The sequence below is a fragment of the Mugil cephalus genome, chromosome 10 (genome assembly GCF_022458985.1).
Source record: "Mugil cephalus isolate CIBA_MC_2020 chromosome 10, CIBA_Mcephalus_1.1, whole genome shotgun sequence".
Lineage (NCBI taxonomy): Eukaryota > Metazoa > Chordata > Actinopteri > Mugiliformes > Mugilidae > Mugil > Mugil cephalus.
In genome coordinates this window covers 6096084-6119229 of record NC_061779.1, presented here as the reverse complement: position 1 = coordinate 6119229, position 23146 = coordinate 6096084, and the positions used below count along the sequence as shown (strand labels likewise).

The following is a 23146-nucleotide window of genomic DNA, read 5'->3' as shown; positions in this document are numbered from 1 at the left end:
CTTGATTAATTGGAACTTGATCAAAGAACGGAGTCAATTAAAGGGAAGCACTTTCCCTTAATGTTCGTCTTATATGCAAATAAATCACACTGATGTCACACAGCAGGAGATCACATTAGAGCACCCTGCTTGGTAATTGGTAATATGTTCAGTATATCACTGCTGTGGTACTGTATAATACGGTTCTTGATTTGCAATTTACTGACCCAGTTTACTTTGGGCAAGCAAAACCTCTCGTAATCTCCTTGATTACGCGACATCCTGTTGTGAAGTGAGAGAGAAAATGTCCCAGTTTGCTTTATCAGTCATCGAAAACTTGAAGTTCTCACAATTTCACAGGAAAAGAAAAGCATCCTGTTCATGCATTATTCACCCATCATCAAAACAGCTGTCACTCATTGTTTTTGCCAGTCGACTAACGAATCAAACGGCTAATTATTTAAGCGCTAAGCTGTATTTAGTCGCAGGTTGATGAGGTATAAGAGCAGCTATATAAGACTAAAGCTACTTAAGACTTTCATTAGCTATCTTGGCTGCTCCTTCTCGCTAATGCACCTCGGAATTTTACATCCATACCTCTGTGTATGTTGGTGCGTTCATAGAAGCCTCCCAAATACTGTGTGCATATTTTCTCCCATCTTTCCTTCCGTGTGTGTCGGGCGGCTGTCACCAGTCATTTCATGGGGCACTGACAGCCAGCAGGAGCTCACCTTGAGGCAGGATGGAGCCTGTTGAGTGACAGCTCTGCTGTGCCGCAGGATTGTGTTGACCTCTCTTAAGTGGTGACACCAGAGGCACTCCATCTAGTGTGTGTGTTGGATGGTGGGGGGATTTAGTGCTGGTGGTAATGCAGAGAGGAATTGTGGAGCCTGGGGACATATCGGTGTTTCCCACTAAGACGAGGCAGGATGGAGCGTGGACAAAAGCTGCGGAGGGCACTGAACTGTACATCTCATCACGAACATCTGTCTTTCCTTTTCTTTTATCTTCTCTAAAGCCTTCTCTTTCCTCCCTCCCGACCTACAGCTGCCTTCCTCTTTTTTTTTTTTCTCACCTGCAGACATACACAGGCCGTATATAGACATGAGTGCGTTTTTTAGGCCTCCCTAGTCGTTTTATAAACAGCCAGAGGCCTTGCTGCGACACGACACCTCTCGGTGCTGTTAACTGTGCCAGGCTTCATAGTCCTGCATAGTCCCAGATGAACTCTGACATGTGCTGGAGAGGACAGTCCTGATATAGACAGGCTTTCAAAGGATCTGCTTAGAGCTCTCTGTTGGCTGGCATTTCCCTCCTTTACTCTCGGCTATAACTGGATCAGCGATACATCCGATAGGCGTATTGTTTACTTTATTTCCAAGTCTAAAAATTGAATGCTAATCACGCAAGCTAATTATTACACGTGTTTAATGGAGTCACGTGGGACACATGGGGTGTGGTTCGGGTATTTGATTTATTTTTCCAAGCTTGAGAGAGAGGTGGAAGACTGGAGGTAGCTGAGCAAGGAGGGTGTTTTTATTGGGAGGGATTAATTATCGCTTAGTTCTCTACATTACCCGAGGACAGTCGGCGTGTTGATTCTCTACCTGCCTGGGAACCATATGTTGACCATATAAAATAAAGACACTTTCACTTAGAGCAAGTAAATATGAAAAAAGGAAAAGAAGCTCCGATTTCAGATTGTAGATTGAATTGAAATTATAAACTCTCCCCTTTCTATTATCATAAAAGTTATATTGATTTACAACTTGTGAGTGCCCTTTACATCTGGATCATGAGTACACAGAACAAGATATCTCAGATCGTCACAGATTAGACATGAGGAAAAGAACAAACTGTTTTGTTTTTTCCTTCAGGAGCGGGAGCAGAAACAGAAGTTACTGGACCCAGCCCCAGTTCGCATATCACAGCGGTTCTCTGAAAATCACATCAAACAAGATAATGAGGTGTGTGCATGTATTTGTTTGTGTTCAGGCTTTTTCTATAGCAGCCTTCGTATGACCTTATCTATACTGATTGATTTAACAATATTTGTGCGCATGAATATTTGGGCTGGGATTAAAAAAACAAACAAATTGATCTTCATGTGAAAAGATTGATATTTATTCAAATAGTTTTCCTGTATCCTGTCGTTAGAAATCCATGCACATTTCTTTTAAACTGATATACCCCTAAATGAATTAATATTAAACTGAATAAATTAAAATTGGGAGCTCATCAACTGGAACATGCCCAGCGCCAATAAACTCTGTTTCTCTACATTATTCATGGAGTGGTATTTACTATAGTCATTTAGCTCGGAGATCTCCTGCAATGATGTCCTGTATATTAGACTAACACACTTGTGTGTGTATGCATCCAGGACCATGTCAAGACCATAGGAGAGGAGGAAAAGACAAAAGACGAAGAGCTTGACAGACAGATCCTGCTGGCGGAGCAGCGGCGAGAAGAGGAAAGACTTCTGCAGGAAGAACGCCAGAGAGAGAAGATGGAGAAGATCAAAGCAGTGGAGGGTGAGATGGATTGACTCTTAAATGGATGAAACGGAAATGGAAAGCTGTTCAGACTTAGTTGAATGTAAGTAATAATCCTGTGGTTCGCCCTGAAGAAGGTCCACAAAAGGTACAAAGTAAAAGCTTGATGCTTAAACTCAAATAACAAGACCCAGCAATAGCATCACATTCTTTCATCCGTGACTTGTCAGCAGCAGGTTATGGGGCCGTATCGAGGGTGAAATAGATTGTGAAGGACACCACGCACACACACCTTAACGTCTTCATTGCTGCGGTTTGGCTCGTGACGGCTGAATCTACAGTAGCATAGCAGCACTTGAAGCTTTGTGATTTATGTGTTGTACACAGGGACTGTGGAGGGAAGGTTCAGAGTCTTTAATCACACGATCACTTCTCTGTTTCTCCCTCCCTCTGATGTCATCTGTCAAGGGTTAACGAACTGCTGATTGTGCTTCAGTGGCGGAGCCTCATTAATGTATTATAGATGAACAGCAGGATCTGGCCTACTCTCTGTGTGGATTGCATACGTGGAATCCTCCCTCAAACATCTTTAATCCACACGGCAGGGGGGCTGGCAGGCCTCTCAGCCTTTCATGTGCAAAGATAAAGCAGTGATACATATGCACACTCTCTCTTCTCTGCTCTGCTCTTTTGATCAACTGGGCCCAAGAAAAGATGGCAGATGAATCGCTCCTTTTTCGACTTACTCGAGCTGCTGAAGGCTAAGGCCTGGTTTTCATTGACTCTCCTGACAGCCTCACTGGGCCAGCAAGAGCAATTTAAACTTTATCTCCGGAGTCTGAAGAAGCGATCAAAACATTGTTCGGCTGCAGACTACTGCGACTGGTGTTTTGTATGGTTTGTGTTTCTAATTGCCTCGTGTTCATCCTTTCCACTCAGAGCGAGCAAAGAGACGAAAGATGCGAGAGGAAAAGGCCTGGTTGCTGTCTCAAGGAAAAGACCTGCCGCCTGAACTCCTGAATCTAGAGCCGTCCTCTCCTGTCCACAGAACACGCAGGAATAAAGAATTGTAAGGGGCTATTCATAAATTCCTTTAGACTTACTTTCAATTCAACTGACTCAAGGTTGCCTATTCGTAACATGCTGTCTGTTTGACCTTTCAGCTATGAAATTGATGATGACTACACTGCTCTATATAAAGGTATGCATTTGGAATAGTTATGAAGCATGTTGCTTTATCTCAGTCTGCATTAATGTCGGTTCTAATGTCTGATCTAATCTTTGTTCTTCAGTGCTCGAGGCGCTGAAAGCCCACAAAGATGCTTGGCCTTTCTTAGAGCCTGTTGATGACTCCTATGCTCCCAATTACCACGAAATTATCCAGGTATAAACTGTCATTGATATGCTGTCATTGTTGTCACTAATGATGTGGATTTTCCTCTGTGTGGTTTACATGATCACAAATATTTTTCTTGTTATAGAATTTAGTATTCAGTTTAATGTAAATGTTCACCCTGTTCACCACGCTCAGACTCCTATGGACCTGTCCACCATCGAGAAGAAACTCAATGATGGGGAGTACGTTTCCAAGGAGGAGTTCATTGCCGACGTGAAACTCATGTTTGAAAACTGCGTCGAGTACAATGGAGATGACAGTGGTAAATCAGCATTTCACTATATGTATGTTGTGAGAAAACGGTTTCACATATGTGCAGTATATTGAGTGAGAGGCAGGGGGTGAGAGTGGGAGAGATGGCAAAAGAAAGGGGGCCGGCCTTAGTGGTGTGTTGGGGCCGGGGCCAGGGCAGTCTTGACAGTGATTAATGGGGAGTGATTGAGTTGTGCTCCAGTGCTCAGGGGGATCTGAGACCTGCAGTGCCAGAGAAACATTCCAGCCCCTAAACCCCCTGTCTGGAGCCATCCATCCATCTGAATACTCTCCCCAGGGATAGGGGGGAGGCGAGTGGTAAGGAGGCCCAGGGTGGAGAAGGAGGAGTAGAAGGGAAGGGACTAGAGCAGGGGTCAGCCTACGCCCTCTGACCTGGTCAGTTGGATAGCACTGGGCTCAGAGTAGAGGAGCCGTTTGGTTTTCTGCGGGTGCACAGAGTGATTGTGACCTCAGTTTGTGAGCGTAAGGGGTTTTCTTTGTGGGAGTGCATGTTTAGTGTGTTAAAGAGGTGGAGTCTCTGTCCATAGAGATGAAAATCTATTATTTGAGTGGATGTTCTACAGGTATCTGATTCATGTGCGACCGTTACCAATACTGCAGTTGTATGTAACAACGTTTTTTATTTATATGTGAGCCAACCCAGTTGTTGATTGTCTGTTCCCAGAGTACACTATCATGGCGGAGTCTCTAGAGCGGTGTTTTAACCGGTCACTATTAAAGCACTTTCCTTCTGAGGATGGTGACACAGATGAGGAGTTCCACATCAGCCGGGAAGACAAGGAGCGCAAGGACAAAAAGCGCAACCGTGGAAATAAACATTTGGGACCTGAAAGCTTGATCAAAGCTACCGAGCAAGTCCAGCGCAAGCGAAACTTCCAGGGAGGCAAGGGCAGCACGCCTTCAGATGAAGAGGACAGCAAGCTCACACGACCACCTCCCCCTCACTACTGGGGCAATGGTCCCCCTTACCTCCACAGCTACCCCCCAAGTCAGCAACACATGCATGAAGGAGACCTTCGGCGAATGTACCACCCAGGGCAACAGGTACCCACAGAATAGTGTTGCTTCTTTTCTGAATGTCCTATGTGTTTCAAAAGCTCTATTTACTTACATACTTAATCATTTATCTTTAACACCATCAATGCCTCCTTAATCTCCTGATTTCTGTCTCAAGTGTAAGAAAAAAAAACTATAGTGTATTTTTTCTGTTATCAGCTCCGTCGACCTCCTGGTCCCCTCGGTCATCATGGTCCACATATGTATGCCCAAAGAATGCCCATGGATCCACGCTTTTCCTATCCACTTCATGTGGCCAGACATGGAGATCCCAACTTGAACCGCTTGCCCCACAACTTAAACATGCAGGTACACAGAGCCAGTGGAGCCAGTTACTTTTTGTGCCTTTTGATGTCAAAGTTGCAGTTTTACCAAAATACACCTCATTGTGTGTGTGTCTACTGAAATGTGGCTCTTTGTTTATTGATGCTTGTAAAATAAAACAATTTACAGGTCTGTTGATCAAAACTCACTTTTTTTTTTGTTTGTTTGTTTTACCTAGCATCGGATGGTTGAGGGGCATCCCATGGGCCCCAGGTATCCAATGGGCCCTGATCCTAACCAGCAACAGCCTCCGCAGCAGCACCCCTACATGGGTCCGACGCACGGCCCATCCTTGGGCCCACGTCCCATGGCCCACCAGCCTGGACCTCCTCCTGAAGGCAGCATGTACCCATCCCACCACCGTCCAGAGGGCCCTCCCATGCATCCTATGGACAACAGATTCTCAGGGCCCGACCGACAGCCTCAGCACAACTACCCGGGCATGAGGCCCCCTGGTATGGGTTTGTCTAACATGTGGACTGGTGTCAATCATCAGGGCCAGGAGAGGCCCAATGCCATGCACATGCAGGATCCCAACATGGTGAACCAGCGCAACTATGGTTATGGTGGAATTCCCCCTCCAGTGGGGCATAAACCATGGCCAGAAGCTGCTGGATACCCCCACCATCCTTCCAATGCCCAGTATCAAATAACTGCCGCGTCCGACTCCCCAGGGCCCATGTCCTCACGGCCGCCTGCGCCCCACCCAGACTCCTCTGGCAGGACACGTTTGGCTTCCATGCTGGAGAGCCCAGAGATGCTGGCCCTGCAGCAGCTGTCAGCCTCTTCTGGACCCCCTGCTGGTGCCCCTCATCAGCACGTAGGAAACTTACAGCAGCCTGGGCCCCCAACTGGAATTGGCACCATCCCAGCACACCCCTCTCAGCATCCTCCCCCTGCCCCTGAGGTTCAGCTGCTGCGTCCTGCTGGAGACAAAGGGCCAGACAGCCAGTCTTCCCAACAGACAGACTCACACCCCAAAGGTAGACGTGCCCTTCTCTCGCAGTACTCCACCAGTCGTTTGCATTCTGCATGATGGAACCCAAACACAGTCTGACCTTTTTCTACACAAATATGCTCTCTAGACTGTAGTGTCTCAATTTGTTAATCAGCACAGCTCCCATCCTTGCCCTTCCACTCTGTCAAGTGTCTTTTTACAATTTGATGTTAATTATTTTTCACAGTGAGTGGCAAATTGAATATTCATCAGTTCAGTTCAATTTCGTGTTGATTTCTTTGAGGGCAAGAGATGGCATGTCATCAGTTCAGCCTCACAAGCAAGCTTGTGAATGTATTTGTATCCCTGTCATTGCAGACGAATAGAACAGGACATGTTTAATTTTTTTAAATGTGGTATCATAAATGACAGAAAACTCAGTTACTGTTTGTCAGTGATCTCTTTATGACTTATGATGCAGCCTGACATGCCTTACAATATCATTTTGCGCTAACTTCTCTTTCATTGTTCTCTCCATCAACAGGCATGATGTCAAAGAGCAAAATGGCAGCCAACAACGTTCCAGATGAAGAATCATCACACAAAAACATTGCTTCAATTAACCAAGAGCACCCGTCCATCCCTAGCCCCACAGGACATTACAGTGGGCCAGCAGATAGAATGCAGAGCCCCACAGGCCCCACTTTGGGCAGATCACAAGAGAGCTCCACTGGAGCAGGGCCCGCGAATAACTTAACAGAAAGCCCCAAACAGGAGGTAGATGGCCAAGGACAATCTGCTAGCCACTTTCCTGCACAACCCAATAGTGCCATTACCGTCTCAACCAACTCAACCGATCCTGCACCATCCAACCCTCCTCAACATACACCCAACAGTCCACACCAAAATGCTCCAAGCCCCGCGCTTCTTCCCCAGAACGTACCACCATTGCATGTTACGAGCTCTCCGAATTCCACTCAGCAAATCTCAGAGAACAACTTGAGACACGCACAGAATGCACATCAGCTAAGCGAACACCAGCAGAACATCCAAAAACACGAACAACCTCAAGCAAATGGTACCCCTCCCCAAAGCTTCCCTCAGAACTCTCCTCAGCCGATGACCCAGAACACGCAGCAGCATAATTCAGTGCTACCTTCCCACCAGGTCACCCAAAGTATCTCACCACAATGCCCTACACAGAGCATGCATGGGACACCACAGAGTTCCATTCAAGGTACCCAGCCTGTACCCCCCCAGCCAGCTCCTCTCACCTCTTTGCCACCCAGTCATCCTACTCCGCTATTACCCTCCCAACCTAGCCCAGCAGACCATGGAAATCAAAGACCTAGTGAGCCTACTAGTAGGCCAGACACAGAGGGTGCTGCCATTTCTCCAAAGCCCACCATGATGACTCCAGGACCTCCAAGTACTAATCATAAACACCAGGCTTTTAGCCCCAATCCCCATCAAACCCAGCTTATGGGTAGTAACCTGGGTATGCAGGCCCAAAGAGGGACACCAAATGGTCACAATCCAGCCATGCCTCCCCACTCACAAGGCCAGGTAAATGGAGCTATGGGTCCTTATGGCACGGGAAACCCTCCACATCCACACTACAATCAGACAAACATGACCAGACCTATGCATCCATCTGCTCACCACCCATATCACAACCAGGCAATTAATGCCCTTCACGGTCCTGCTCCCCACCCCACCTACCACCAGCAAGGAGGGACTGCCTACCCCTACCACATGCAAGGTCAGCAGCACCCTCAGGCTCATAATAACATGTACCCACCTCATCAGTACCAGCAGCAGACCTATTTCTCCCAACCTCATCCCCAAGCCCAGGTCCATACCCAGGCCAACAGTAGAGGGGGTTACCCTCCAGAGGAATGGCAACGGGCTCATTATCATCCTCGCCAGCCAATGCCACCCAACGCCTATTTATCCGTAACCAATGCTAGGGCCAACAGTCAGTCGAAGGAGAGCAGTGTGTCACCACTGGGCTCTGAAGGCTCTAGTCGTGCTAGTTTGGTGTCCCCTGGCCCTGTGTCTGAAGTAGGGCCACAGCCGGGAGGCACAGACAAAGGGAGTGGTGACAGTCCAGTAACACAGGCTCATAACGAGAGCTCAGAGCAACCAGAAAGCCCTAAAGAAATCCTGGACCTAGACAGTCACAATGCTGCTGCCCGCCGTCGGACCACCCAACTTGCTCAGCAGCATCCAACCCACTCTGCTGGACACATGGCACCCGCTTTTATGTATGGTCCTCGATCCTTGCACCCAGGGGTGCAGCCAGGCGGCATCCCTCCTCCACATATGATGTCTCAAAGCTGTGGAGTTGGGAACAGAGCTCCGTACCCTGGACAACCATACCCAGATCAAGGACGCTATGCCGCCCAAAGACCTCACCCACACCTGATGGAAGCTCTGCAGAGGCCACAGCAGCTGCCTTTCTCCCCAGGCCAGACACGAATGGCCATGTACAGACACCCCCGACCTGGTGGACACTTCCAGGGCATGATGATGCAGCAAAGGGGGCTCGTCCCAGAACGCTTCTTACACCCAGGGTAAAGAGTTCAGTTTTGGGTTATTAATAATATAAATGTATGTTTGCAGATTCTTACTTGTGTTTATTTGCTTTTCTCTTCTCTCAAATTTCTCAGACATTGTGACAGACCATTAAAACTTTAAGTTGCTAATCAAACAATTAATCAGTTGCAATGAATAGCAGGTTCTACAGTATTCATTGTCTTTGTGTTTGCAGGCAACAGATGATGGCTGCTCCGGGCGGTTCTGGCAGTAAACAGGGATTGTGACACACCTTATGATGAAAGTGAGTAAATACACCATCTGCCATATTACAATACACGTAACGGCTTTTCCCTACACTGTCTGGCAATATCCAGTTTTGTCATGCTCATTAAACGTTTTGTGTCATAGGTAACTATTTTTAAGTATATGGTTGTAATGCCAGAAAGGCCTGGATACTTGTTTTAACTTTATCTGTTCTCGTTTTCCTTTCAGACATGTGGTCAGCAAACATCTGGACGTAGCAGTGAGCCAAACATGTGCTGAGCAGATGACTAAAGAGTTGACAGTTTGCTCAACACGCATCTCCTACTGATATTCTTACACTGTGCTTAAGTTTTCCCCAGCAGTGACTTTAAGATCCGACCAGGCAGCTGGTATTACTAAAGCAAATATAATGTGAAATTTTATTGGTCTCTGGAGGGCAATTCTCTTCTCACTAGCTCCTCTCCAGACAGAGCTCGTAGTGGGGTACAGAATGTCACTGTCCAACTGCTTGGGATTCACAGACTTGCACGAGGACACTTGATTAAAACGTCTGCTTCCCATCGTGAGCGTTTTGAACTTTAATCCTTCAGCTGAAGGGCGCCCTTTTTAACCACTAGGTCAACCTGTCAAACACAGGGGACACTGCCTTCAAGAACACTGGACAGCCCTCATCTCTTCGAGCAGTTGAAACTTCGATGAATTAATGGCCGCTGAACACAGCCTGCCTATCTTGTCCATTGACTGTAGGACACGGGGGCACTACTGAGAGGACTGTGATAAATAAGAAAAGGAACTGTTGTGTTTTTTTTTTTTGTTTTTTTTTTTACTAACATCTTCTATTTCAACCATATCTTTAAACTCAGGTGTAGAACTAGGAGGTACTACGAGGCTGTCAACTAAACCCAGTCAACTCACAAGCCCCTTGAAGTTGCCTTGGTTTCCTTTGTGAATGTATGAGCCAATGTGTAGACAATAAATGCAGCACAAAAGTTGCAAGTGAAAGGACAAACCGCTCTCATCATCTGTCTGTGGCATGAGCCCATCTAGCCCGTTTTTCTGTCCGGTCTCCACCCCGACTCTAACAACGTTGCCCTCCTACTGGAGTAAACACACAGTATATGCATCTTTCAAAGCTGCCTTCATTTATAAGAATGTCTATGACTAGCAGAGAGGAAGGGACAAGGATGGTGCTGTTTGTGTCTCATTGCACCCGATTCTCTGTTATGCACTATGGATTTTGTTAGTCAAGACATCCTGGAATTGAGTGGCCTTGGGTAGTCTTATTCATATATGTATGAAAAAGTTTATATTGATTACAACCCTTCACCGCGGAGACTTACCTCAGATGAGGATAATCTAAAATTCTCAGATTGTGACATATCCCACTAGCTGTTATATGCACATGCACAGAACAAACACACACAAAATCTTCCTTTTTATTTATTTTATAGTGTTACATTCCCCCCTGCATATTTCTAGCTTTAGTTAAGTTTCTTCATGCCCCTGCCATTTGCATGATTGCTTCTTTGAGTGCTTCCTCCTCCCCATGTCAATACTAAGTGTATCCTCAGGGTGTACAGTTTCTATATACGGGTATTGTTCATAATTATTTGAAGGGGGAGCAGCATGAGGAAAATGGGACTGCTGTTTGCTGCTACTGTGGCAAATCGATCCCTTTATGAAGCTGTTGACTTTCAAGGGTCTGTATTCCTTAAAAACTGGATTAACACGCTGCCAACCTTTTTTTTTTCTTTTTAATTTATTTACATTGATTAAGTTGGTTCTAATTTGCGTTATTCAACATTCCTCTTAATTTGATTTTGCCGTCAAAATTGTTTTTGTCCTCTTTTAACAGCCAGCGTATTTCATTGCCACTGGTGTGACCTATGGAGGTTTAATCTTTTGTCTGCGACCGACTAGTGCAGTTTAGCAATGGCAGAAAATGAATCTACCTCATCTTGCCAGTCCGTGGCATCTACAAAGTCCCTCCACTTCCTCTCTTGCTCTGCCAGTCTCCCATGGCTCCACATTTTATGACCAGCTGATCTGAATTTGAACTGTTGCACCACTTTTTGATTGTAGGCTTACAAAACTGATAGTTTAACAGCCTTACAATACTACAATATCATCTTGATGTGTCAGATTGCTGTGCCCTGTTATGAGTACTGGCCGAGAACATTGACCTAAGGTGCTGAAATGTAAAGTCTTTTTTATGCTTCTCAGTTTTTTTTTTTTTTTAATATTGCGGAAGTATGATGAACAATATAACATCTTATGTCTGAAATGTGACTCTGTACGGTGGTCTCTTAAGTTGTACAGATTGCTTGTCATCCCGTCTGTTGTCGAAAGACACTTGGGCAGTATTCCAATGTTATGTTCGTAACGGGCCGCGTACAGTTAGTTATAGCCACGTACTTTTTAAAGGCATTGAAGGAAATAACTGAGAAAGGGAGATGGAATAGGGAAAAGTTAGAAGCTGTGAGACAATTTTTATAAACGTGTCACACAAGATTTGTAATGAATGATTTGCTATTTAGTTAAAATAGGGAATTGTCTGAATATTTGCTGAGGAAGAAGTGTGTTAATTTCTACTGTCTAATGAACGAGGACAGTGCTGTTTTTAAAGATCTGTGAGGTTGTGATGTTGTTGTTATGGTGTACAGAGGTGTGTGTGTGTGTGTGTGTATGTATAAAAGCGTATGTGTGAGTTTTTCTGGTGTGTAAAATCATCACCAGGCAATTGGAAGTGTGCATTCAATTTTCACTTTTACTCTGCTGTCATCTCTCTGCACTAGCGAAAACCATTTAGGCGTGATTAAATGTGAATCATATTTATTTGCTCTTTTAAGAATTTTTGTACATTTTCTGACTTGTTTTAATATAAATATGTCTGTTCCCTTCTCTCTTGATGTTGTTTTTTGGTGTTTTTTTTTTAAGCAGTTGTCTTTTACCTCAGTAGCATGACATTGAAAAAAAGACCTGTACCCTTCCCTTTTCAGTGACGTTTACAAGTTCTTATCTGACTGACATAGATTATTTTGGAAATGGAATGGAGTATTTTCTATACTGTACATTTCTTAGAAATAAATAACTTTTCTCAAATAAGAGTTTGTCATTATCATTGTAATCATCGGTTAAAAGAAAACAGCCAGCCAGTAGCTCCTTAACTCTGTCAAGAATAGCATTGTGGCTATCTGTAATCTGTTAAAGAAACTAAGAGGCCAACGGTTAAAAGAAGAGGGCCAATATAAGACAATGCATCAATCTATCAGAGCCCCTCGTACTGTTGCTTTCAATTAGTGCTTATCCTCTTGACAAATACCCTCCTAGTGCTTGCAGGAGCCAATGATGTGGTGTGACCTCTGTCAATGCATTTTTGTTTTTTTAGTTAGTCTCTTAAACTAACAAGAAATACATTCTTTTGTTTAGACCTAACGAGGACAAAATTGGCAGCAAGTAAAATGCAGATGAGGCGTTTAATTAAAATGCTTTAATTGAGCCTCATGGTGTGTACAACAAAGCTCTAAATTGTTATTGACAAATGTATACAACTGACTGTTCAGTTATAAACCGACCCGAGCTTTGGGATTAGTAGGACAAAAGAAGTACAAAAACTAAGCATCATCTATGAACAGGAACTAGTTTTTGAAAGAAAGAAAGAAAAAAAGATATTGTCATATGCGGACATGGGGATTATTTCACTGTATATTACAATAAAGTCACCAATGTGTAACAAAATACAAAACTTGAATACCTGAACATGAATGTGCACAGACGGAACTGCAAAAAGTCAATGTCCTCAAAGGAGAACATGGTAATTGGTGACGTTGTTGCTCGTTACTGCTGACAGAATTAGTTATCTGTAGAATTTGATGAGGTTTTGTTCTTTGTTCAGTTTTTGTCCCGTGGTCGACTGCAGAATGAAAAACTTAATGTCCCCATATGATGATAATGAATGTCCCATTTATTTTTGAAAAAAACAACATAATGGTGCTCTGTTATCCCTAATCGTTGCCTTGCAGACTACTGTTTTTCGCCCCGCTGGCCAATCAAATGAGTGCATGTCAGCTTTCAGCCAATCACATGCAAGGAGGCGGGGCTTGGCTGCAGCAGGCGTCTGCGAGGCGAAATCTGGGGCAAAAAAAACACAATTTCAACTCCGCAAACCCACAATGATTTCTCTGCTATGGGTTAAACGCGGTGTAATCGCTACGTCGTTTATGTCCCCGATAGAACCGCTATTTATTTCGCTGTTTGACTAAAGCATTAACGTTTTATTTATAGCTGACACCGTCGACAAAGCCTTTTTCTGTTTGTTAAAGTGACCAGTCGACTGTTTACAGACGAGGCCGCCGTTAAGCTAGCCTTCGTACTTTTTTTTTGTTTGTTTTTACATTCACAAGACACGTCTACGATTAAACTAAGGTAACGTTATCCCACTTCTTTTTGTCTTTTTATCGTATTCAAGAAAATAAAGTAAAAAATGCCCCTTAATAAATTAACACAGTGACTAACATATTCGTCAGTTTGTGTTTTTTGTTAATCATTTTCCTCTTGATGTGAGTTTCCGTTAACACGGTGGAAATAACAGCTGTGGAACAAGCATCTTAGTATCTTTTCCTCTATTCTGCAGGTGTTTTTTGAAACCTCACCTTGTGCAGAACAACTGTTTTCAGTTCTCCAAAGTAAAACGTTTAAAGACAGACTAACCCGCAGTTTATGCTTCTTCGTTGAGGTGACGCAGGGGGCTACGGCGTTAACGCAGACCCTACCCAGCCCAGCGACTTCGCTGACCTCTCCTGAGATGTAATTACACAGAAGGCAGAGCGCAAGAGCTGCGATTGGTCCATTTGGTTGTTGCGTGTTTCTGGCTGCTTCTCCAATCTTCGCGATTTTCGAATTGATTGATTTTGATCAATAAAGAGTTAGCCTAGCAGGTACGAGGAGTTGGTATAATTTGAGTTGGTAATTTCTAGAGTTCGGAGGATTTCGCGAAGCGTCCCATTGTTGAAAGTGAAGCCGGACGTGGAAACAAAAATGTTTAAAACGACTAGCAAAAGAGACATTGTGCCGTCTAGCGTTTGGGTGGTTGTTACATAGTGAGCCAGATTGACAAGCTTATAAATACAAATGTCTCACACAACAGTACTCTAAATCAGCCGGGTGTGGAACCCTGTACACGCCTGTAAAGGCTTATTCCCGCCTTGCACAGATTTGTAATATATTTTGCGCTAAACTAAATTCGCCTTTAACATACACCTACGCGGAGCCTAGCGCCGTAGCTGATGTGCACCTGCCCAGATATGTTAGCTGGCACAGTGTCTTTTTTGCCAATTTTTGTTTCCAAATTCCGCAGACATTTCGCCAAACACGACCGATACAAATGCATGTGTTTCCAAAGTTAACCTCAGTTAACCTTACTGATTCTCTATTGATCCAAAACAAACAATTTGAAAATCGTGGAGATGGAGAAGCAGCCGGAAATACTAAAGTGGCACCTCTTGTGGTATAGGTGTCTGTATTAACGGCGTATTGTCTGGATCACCATAATGGAGAAGCATAGACTGCAGGTTTTTATTATTATTAGTTTGGCTTTAAACCACTGGCTGGACTCATTTCATGTTTTCTCTCTTTTTAGCCTAATACGACACCCATCGCTGTCTGGACTATGGCGGTTCAGCCACAGCACCTCCAAGCAGCTGTCTGCCTCCTGCTGTGCTTCTTTACCAGCGGAGTGTCCATCCCAGATCCCAGGCAGAGAGAGGCCCTGATACAGCAAGAGGCCCACATGCAGACCGGTGGGCAGGTGGTGCTGACTGATGCTGAGCAGAGGCTGGACGCTGTCCTGTTAAAAATGAAGCAGAAGGAGATCATGAAAGCGGACTTTCCTCCTGCCATGCACTTCTTCGAGGCCCGGCACCTCATCAGGACCAGTCCCATCTTCAGCCTGCTGCAGATGATGCCTAAAGGTACACAGCCACAGTGCACTCGCATACGAGTTCAGTCAAAAATATATAAATATGTAACAGTCCTGCTCTAAATCTTAGATCCATGGAGGCTCACAGCTGTGTTTTCCTGTTTGAGGCTTTGGTTTGTAGTACAACTGAAATGCATTGTGTCGTACAGACACATGTTTCTGTTACGTTGATGCATGTTTCTATTATTTTGACAACCCCGTATTAATCAGCAGGCAAGGCCAAATGCTTTGGTGTTTAATTCATTGCAGTTTAACAGCCCTACAAACTACATCGTCCTCCAGAATAAGCACCCAGTTAAATCACCACATCTCTGACACTATGTCAACATAACAGTCATAAAGGGGAGAGTTAGTGCAGGGCTGTTTTAGCATAACCAGTGTTCTGACAACAGCACGGGTTAGATGCCAAGCTGCAATTTGTTGTGAATGCACCCTTACCACATGCAATGACAATAAAGTTTAATCTAATCTAATCCAGTTTATGAACATCACAAATAAAGCGTACATAACAACAGAGTGCAGAGCACTTTGGACCTTAACAGAGATGCTTGTTTGATTCGCGATGACACCTTGTGGCCATAAAAGCACAGTAAATTCACAATAGATATGAATATTCAACAGTTATTTTAGTTATCAATATCAAATACAACAGAAGATTTGATGTGCTTTTTTTTTGTTTTTCTCATACACCGATCAGCCACAAGATTAAAACCATCTCTGATGAGTCAGAGCTGTTTTGGAGGCACATGATAGACATACTTAATATAAGGAAGGTGGTCATAATGTTATGTCTGAGTGGTGTATATGTCGATATTCTTTCAAGTCAAGTCAAGAGATCTTTATTGTCCCCAGGAGGCAGTTTATAGTACAACTAGCAGCAAATGCAACAATAAAAAAAGCACAACAAAGACATGGATAACATGGGACAATGACACAGGACGACAATTAACACTCATCAATCTTACAACCAAGTGCAACAGTGCCACACTGGATAAAAACAAGGAGTTAAAGTGACCACAGTACTATCAGTTTATCATTTCAGTTGTACAAAATAAAACACGTTAACAGTTGGTGCCAGCTATCGTCTTGTTTCGGTGAAAAATAAGATATGGGCGTGAGTGTTGCAAGTTTGCGTGTAGATAAACAGCGCCTGCACCACATCACACATCACACCACACAAAATGTGATAAATGTATGCATATGTTAAAAGAAGAACGGAACCATGCAATTAAACTAAACTAAATATGAGTTACAGGGGAGAAGGTTGTTAATGTTTGCTACTAGTGGAAAAAAAAAATAAAACCCAACTTTGTAAATTAACAAACTGTTTTTTTTGTTTTGTTTTTATTCACAATTCTAATATTGACTGTTTCAGGTGGAGCCCTGCATGTCCATGATTTCTCCATGGTCGATGTAGAGTGGGTGGTGAAGAACGTGACGTATCGGCCTCACTGCTACATGTGCGTCACCGACAACCACTCCATCAGATTCATCTTCTCGTCCGATTGGCCCAAACCCCTGTCACACTGCTCTCCCTGGATCCACCTGGAAAGCCACAGAGCCAAGATGATCAACACCACAGATCTAGACAACAGGTGACTTACTCTTTGCTGCGGCGCAAAGATTTCAGTAAAGCAGTGTTGCTGAAAAGAAAACAACTGATTATATCTGGACTTGCTTTTCTTCCCTCTTTGAAGTGATCTTCTGTCAGCAGCCACTTTGTGTAATTTTGTGTGTGCTTTCTGTTGCTGCTGTACATTACTTGAAACCTTTAGGGAAAGTGGAAGTATTTTTAGGGGAAACAATCCCTTAATTAAATAGGCAAATAGGCTTTAGACTTAGACTTAGACGGACTTTATTTGCAGGGATGGCAATGCAACGTGAATTCATTTATATAAATTGTACAGATTTCCTTTAAAGATGTGACATTGAGCCAGGATATTGGAAGAGAGCTCTTTTATTTAGCTAAGTGTAAACACATGGCTATTAATTATGTGTAGAAGCTTGATTTGTCCACAAGGGTGCACTGTTTCACTGTTATTGTTTTCCCAGATAAATGTATGATTTTTCTTATGCAGTAGTTTTAAGAAAGAAATTGTTGCATACTGTAAAGTGTCTTTAACATGCGCCAGGAGTCACATGCTGATCACATCCTTGTCTTCATACTGACACTCAGCATCAGAGGAAACCTGACACTGTTCACTGACGAGGATCCCGAAGCAGCGTACCCCAGTCAGGGTGTGGTGTGGGATAAGTTTGAACAGACCTTCCTGTCAATTTTGGGTCTGGTCACATACGCTCCTGTGTTCAGAGACTATTTCTACGAAGGCCTCGAACAATTCTACACAGACAACGTCATGTATCTGGAACTGCGGGCTCTACTCCCAGAGGTACAGTAGTCGCTTCTTCTATCTTGTCCCTCTTGTGCCTGACGTGTCATGTGCATTTACTTGTATGTTCATTAGTTGTAACTGATGCACTGCCTTCTCTGGTACTCAGATATATGAGCTGGATGGCACCACTCATGGAAAGGACTGGACTCTGAAGACTTACCAGGACATCGCCAGGCAGTTCAAAGCAAACCACCCCGACTTCTTTGGAGTGAGAATTATTTTAACAGTCCACAGGTGACTGCTCTAAACATTTAACATCTAAACAGTTAATTCTCAGTGTGCTTAATGTCGCACCAGCTGACAGTAATGGCATATTGATGTAATTGTGCTTCAGGAGAGTAAATACATCCGTGTTGACTGAAGTTGTGGAGGAGGCCATGGAGCTGCGGAGAAACTTCCCAGATATCATGGCTGGTTTTGACCTGGTGAGAGACAGCAGCAGTAGTTGTTCCAATGATTTTCAAAAATTTTGCAGATACAGATCGCAGGAAGTATTAATTTACTGAGAACAACTTCCTGATATAATATCGTGACAGGTGGGTCGGGAGGATGAAGGGAAACCCCTGTGGCATTTCAGAGATGCCTTGTCGCTACCTGCACAAAGAGGAGTCACGCTTCCTTTCTTTTTTCATGCTGGCGAGACGGGTGAGTTCATCTGCACTGGAGGTGACCAAACACGATTTTTCAGATTCTAATCATCAATAATGTAGTTCGGTTACAGATATAAATCAAAAGGGAGTGCAAATATAAGATTCATCACTCACTTTTTTTAGAAGCAGCTCAAAACATTATGCATTTTGTTCACCTCTGCACAGATCTTGAGGGCACCGATGTGGATCAGAACATGATGGATGCTCTTCTCTTTAACACATCTCGCATCGGCCATGGCTTTGCTCTGCCTCGCCACCCAGTGGCCAAAGAGTTGTCCAGGAAGAGAGGAGTGGCTCTGGAAGTGTGCCCCATCTCCAACCAGGTATGCTGATATTGTATAATCTTATCTCTTCCGGCAAACTGATTTTTTTTTTCACATCCTCTTATTCAGGTGTTGAAACTGGTTAAAGATATGCGGAACCATCCGGCAGCTGCGCTGATGGCAGAAAATCACCCGGTGGTCATCAGCTCCGACGACCCGGCCATGTTCGGAGCCTCTGGCCTCTCTTATGACTTCTATGAAGCTTTTGTGGGATTTGGTGGCATTAGGTCCAACATAGGGTCTCTTAAACAGCTGGCTATAAACTCCATTAGGTGAGCTGCAGTTGAGATGTGATCACAATTCAACAGTGTGCGCACACACACGCGCTGTTGCACTGCTCTGACATGTGCCCGTCTGTCTTTTCAGGTATAGTTCTCTGACTCCGAAGCAACAGGAGGTGGCACTGGCCCTGTGGCAAAGACGATGGGATAAGTTTGTCACTAACAACATCTTTTAGAAGTAAAAAAAAAAATTGTAGGGTAATCCTGAATCCTTTCATGCTACTCTTTAAGAAAGAGCAGGCGCAGGTGCAGGTGAGCTACAGAATGATGAGCAGGTTTTCGGGCAAATACAAGACAACAGGGTTAGTTATGAGAACAAAGTCCAAATAGATTAATGTTCACTGTTAAATAACCCACAACATGTCAACGATTACATGAACAACTCTAAGTCTTAAAAGGCTTATTTGTCCAGTTTAATTAAGGAGTATTTGCACTTTGGGATGATTCAATACAGTGCAACAGAGCATTGTTTAAGTGGTTGAGTTGCTGTTTTTATTTCTCTGTGGTGTGCTTGTGGTTTGTAAGAGTGGAAAAGGTAGATTTTTAAAAATAGATTAAATAAATGAGTGTTAAATCCTGTGAGCTTTGAAAAACTACACTGGAAATACTACACTGGTGATTTTTTTTTTACAGTTTTATATGATTTTTATGTGAATGTAATTTTAAGACTTTTAAATAAAGAAAAACACAATTCACAACCCAGATAAGCAGAAGATAATGGAACAATTCACACAGCCACAAAATAGGCAGGGCACATGAACTGAGCGGTTGGTTTTATTCAGTGTTTATCTCCGGTAGCATCATTGCCAAGTACCATTCAGCTGTGGAAGGTGTCACGGATCATCTGCTGCAGGTGTTGAACTTTGAGAAGAAGCTGTCATCAATACATCCTCTTTCAATGTCCGGTTTCCTTAAAATGAATTAAACCGAGTGAGATGACATACAGACTGCAGAATGTAATAAAAGAGCCTGGTTTTTCTAATTGTTACTGACTGTTGTTTGTGTGTTTCGGCCAGTTGGACGTTGGCGCTGTCCAGCTGTTGCCTGAGCTGCTTGTTCAGTTTCGCCTGCTGCCTCTCTAGTAGCAGAGCTGTACGAGCCGAGTCCAAGCGAACGCGATCGAGGAGCTGCTCGTCTCTCTCCTTCTCTATTTCAATCCTCTGTAGATGCACAGATGTCAGTCAGACATGCAGATGAATTTCGCGTGCAGTGCTTTTCAAAGGACCTGTGTTTTGTTTACCCTCTTCTCATCTATTTGGTGTTTCTGGAACTGAAGATTCTGCTGCAAGCTCCCAGATGGGGCTCTCCTATCACGACTGGGACAAAGCCCGGGGACTCCCACCACACTGAGGCTGCATCCAGTATCTCCACCTGTCTGCTCTCCTTGCAAGTGGTTTTCCTTGACATTACGTCCCCCTTCCTGGCGACGCTTCTCGTCGACCTTTGCCTGCACAGATGCAGAAAAAAAACGTGTTATTCTTACTTCTTATACTTTGGATCCTATGGGTTGAGGAGAGGGGCCTCTGTGGATCATCCCACAGACACTTGATTAGCTTGGGATCTAGAGAACAAGGTCAACACCTTGTGCTGTTCTTCATGTTTTTTTTGTTTTTTTTTTGAGTTGTTACTAAGCTATGTTTGTATGTCTGTGCCAGGCTGCATCCTGCTGGGGATGGCTGCTGCTATCAAGGAGTGTCATTGCTATGGGGTGAGGGCGTCTGGTCTGGTCTAGGTGTGGTACATGTCTAAGTAACATCCACACGAATGCCAGGTTTCCCAGCAGAACGTGGAATTGTCACAAGATAGTCAATGCTATTTACGTCACCTGTCAGCAGTCATCATGTTACGGCTGATGGGGGTAGCTAAGTTCAAGTCAAATAAAAACAAAATATATTTAACTTTCTAAGTAAGAAATAACTCAAAGTGAAAACATGCAGGTCTAGGTCAAGTGACAGAACCCTTTCGTAAGGTTGGGGTAAGGTAAGGTCGTTCAAGCTACATGAATCAGACATTTGCACTGACATGTCGCTGTTTTACCTTCCATTGTCTAAACAGGTTTAATCACCTTCTCGTAACAGTGACGCAAATAACTAACCTTGGCTAGATTGTAATCTTTAGTGGCGATGAACGCTGCTCTTCTCCTCTCCATCTCAAGTCTCTGAAGTTGCAGTGCTTTGTTGTCCATTTCTACTCTGCTTTGGTCATCGAGCTGCTCTAAATTCCAGCAGAGAACATGAAGTGAGCTTGTGCAGTCTGTATCATCATGTGTATCGTGTATGATATATATATATATATACAAAAAGAAAACCCTACTTTCCAGCTTTTGTTGATGCCTTTCTGCCGCCTGCTCAGCCTGCTGCTGGATGAGCCACTCTCTGAGTTGCTCCCTCTGTCTCTGCAGCCTGTTGTTACTTTCTGGGTCCTCACCGACCAGGCCTGGGAGAATTTTCTGTACATCACTGTGGGCTGGGTCGTCCTCCCTGTGGCTCCCTAGCTGCGTGTGCGGATGTCTGTAGGTGGCAATAGCTTTTTCCACTGCACGTTTCTCCTTTGCTTCCTTTCTTTGGAGAATACAAGCTACCTTGGTATTCCGGAGCATATCGGCATCTGTGTAGAGAACACATATAAAATATAAACACTATCCATAAAACTATCCTAATATGTGAAACAGACACACAACAGAGGGTATGCCTATTATTTTTTGGGTGATGTGCTGCTCTGTTTATGGGCTGGGATTTGTGTGTCTGTCTGTTTATGTGGGTATTTTGTTTTTATTACGTGTATTTTTGTTTATTTTTGTTTACATATAAGAAAATTACCAACATTTTCAAATCTGTTGCTACAGTCAATTGCACAGCGTATCTTCACTTGTTAGTTTGATTGTTTTTTTTGTAGTTTAGACTGTATTAAATCATATGATTCAAACTAATGCGGCTAATCTCCGTGATCATCTGTCGCCACTCCTTGGCCGTAACCACGTGATGTAATAGGAAACGTTAATGGGGAAACTCACTATAAGCGTTTTCTTCCGCTTTTACTGCCTCTTCTCGCTTCTTCTTCTCTGCCAGCTGCCTGTCTATAGCTTCCTTGTCAACCTGTAAAAGAGACAGGTGCAGGCAGGTAGTGGCTCCAAACGTAGCATCCTGCAGTTGTTAGCTTAGCATCCTCTACCACAGGCAGCACTCACCCCAATGGTCCTCACTTTATCGTTAAAAATCCGTTCTTGTCTTTCAGCCTCTGCGCTTCGACGTTTCTCCAGACTTAGTCTAGCCACACGCTCTGAGATTAATTCGACGTTGGGCATTTTTTTTTTACTCTCTAAATGATCTCTAAACTTAAAAACGGACTCTTGTGCGCTGTCGGGAGATGAGGGGCAAAACTTTCACGTCAAACACACCCGTTGCTAGGAAACCAGAGCAGTCGTGAGTTTTCGTAAGATGTCGGCGTTTTCCGGTATGTTTGAGCAGGCGTCTGGGATTGGCTCGTTTTCACACCCGATAGCCAATGAGAACACAGCTGCTGCGTGGAGCATGGAGGCTAAAGATGCTAGGTGAAGTTGCTCCTATTTTGTCTTTTCTAAACAATCTAAAAGTAAAACACCTCATTTAAATAAATAAATGATATATATCAGAATTAGCATGCGTGTTAGATAATTCTTACTGCTTATTGGAGGGTCTTTTCGTTTCGTTCCTCCCTGGCGTAAAGACTATTTACATGTTCATGCTACATGAAAATTAGCAAACAAGCAAACAAGACAGCTTTGCATATCCTTTGTTCCTTATTTGAAAAACAAAAACAAACTGAAACCCAAGCTGATGTGTTCATGGGAGTAAGCACATTTGCCAACAAAATCAACAGGTGTTCATTTTGAGATTATTTTCTAAAGGTAAAAAGACACCATGACTCCACAAATATTAACAATGCCAGCATTTATATTCATACAAATGAGCTGTGAGCCGTATCATACTGCAGTTTGTTTAATTCTTCACATGGAGTATGCAGACAAGTGTTTTTTAAAAAAATACACCATGTACCATGTATACATGTTTCCCTTTAAAAACGGATATTTATGAGTATTTTAAGTGCAATAAAAAGCTGACATAGAGTCCTTGGTTATAATGGGTGTGTAGCAGCCCAGAGGGCGGGTGGAAGAGTTTAGCGCCTTGACAGCCTTGTGGAGCGACCCCGGAGGCTCTGGTACCTTCTCCCTGAAGACTTGAGGCATTCATCATGTGCATACCAGTTTGCATATCGGTT

The 23146-nt window shown here is 43.8% G+C and overlaps 3 protein-coding genes across 4 annotated transcripts in view; 2 read left to right on the top strand and 1 right to left on the bottom strand.

Annotated features, from left to right (window-relative positions):
- LOC125014834 (cat eye syndrome critical region protein 2) overlaps window positions 1-12370 on the top strand; it is a 32489-nt gene extending 20119 nt beyond the window's left edge. Inside the window, exons 8-19 of the mRNA XM_047596281.1 lie at window positions 1857-1946; window positions 2363-2513; window positions 3414-3543; window positions 3638-3675; window positions 3767-3858; window positions 4006-4132; window positions 4808-5187; window positions 5359-5508; window positions 5702-6506; window positions 7005-9036; window positions 9234-9302; window positions 9494-12370. Coding sequence (XP_047452237.1) covers window positions 1857-1946; window positions 2363-2513; window positions 3414-3543; window positions 3638-3675; window positions 3767-3858; window positions 4006-4132; window positions 4808-5187; window positions 5359-5508; window positions 5702-6506; window positions 7005-9036; window positions 9234-9285 — 4047 coding nt within the window. The 3' untranslated portion in view covers window positions 9286-9302; window positions 9494-12370. The remainder of the gene's footprint in view (window positions 1-1856; window positions 1947-2362; window positions 2514-3413; window positions 3544-3637; window positions 3676-3766; window positions 3859-4005; window positions 4133-4807; window positions 5188-5358; window positions 5509-5701; window positions 6507-7004; window positions 9037-9233; window positions 9303-9493) is intronic.
- A 1020-nt stretch (window positions 12371-13390) lies between these two features.
- ada2a (adenosine deaminase 2a) lies at window positions 13391-19871 on the top strand. The gene is made up of 10 exons (XM_047596286.1): window positions 13391-13690; window positions 14904-15234; window positions 16618-16837; window positions 17419-17632; window positions 17742-17869; window positions 17970-18060; window positions 18172-18280; window positions 18451-18608; window positions 18678-18880; window positions 18975-19871. The coding sequence occupies exons 2-10, from the start codon at window positions 14934-14936 to the stop codon at window positions 19063-19065; spliced, it is 1515 nt and encodes a 504-aa protein (XP_047452242.1). The 5' UTR covers window positions 13391-13690; window positions 14904-14933; the 3' UTR covers window positions 19066-19871.
- On the bottom strand, window positions 19635-22310 carry ribc2 (RIB43A domain with coiled-coils 2). 2 transcript variants are annotated; one of them, XM_047596287.1, is made up of 7 exons: window positions 22077-22310; window positions 21903-21984; window positions 21203-21496; window positions 20985-21103; window positions 20130-20336; window positions 19883-20049; window positions 19635-19799 (listed from the first exon to the last, which is right to left on the bottom strand). In XM_047596287.1, exons 1-7 carry the CDS (start codon window positions 22191-22193, stop codon window positions 19730-19732), a joined length of 1056 nt encoding a protein of 351 aa, XP_047452243.1. In that variant the 5' UTR covers window positions 22194-22310; the 3' UTR covers window positions 19635-19729. The 2 variants fall into 2 exon arrangements, with proteins under 2 accessions (XP_047452243.1, XP_047452244.1); XM_047596288.1 differs by having other exon boundaries at window positions 20130-20330; window positions 22077-22309.
- Window positions 22311-23146: the final 836 nt, after the last annotated feature.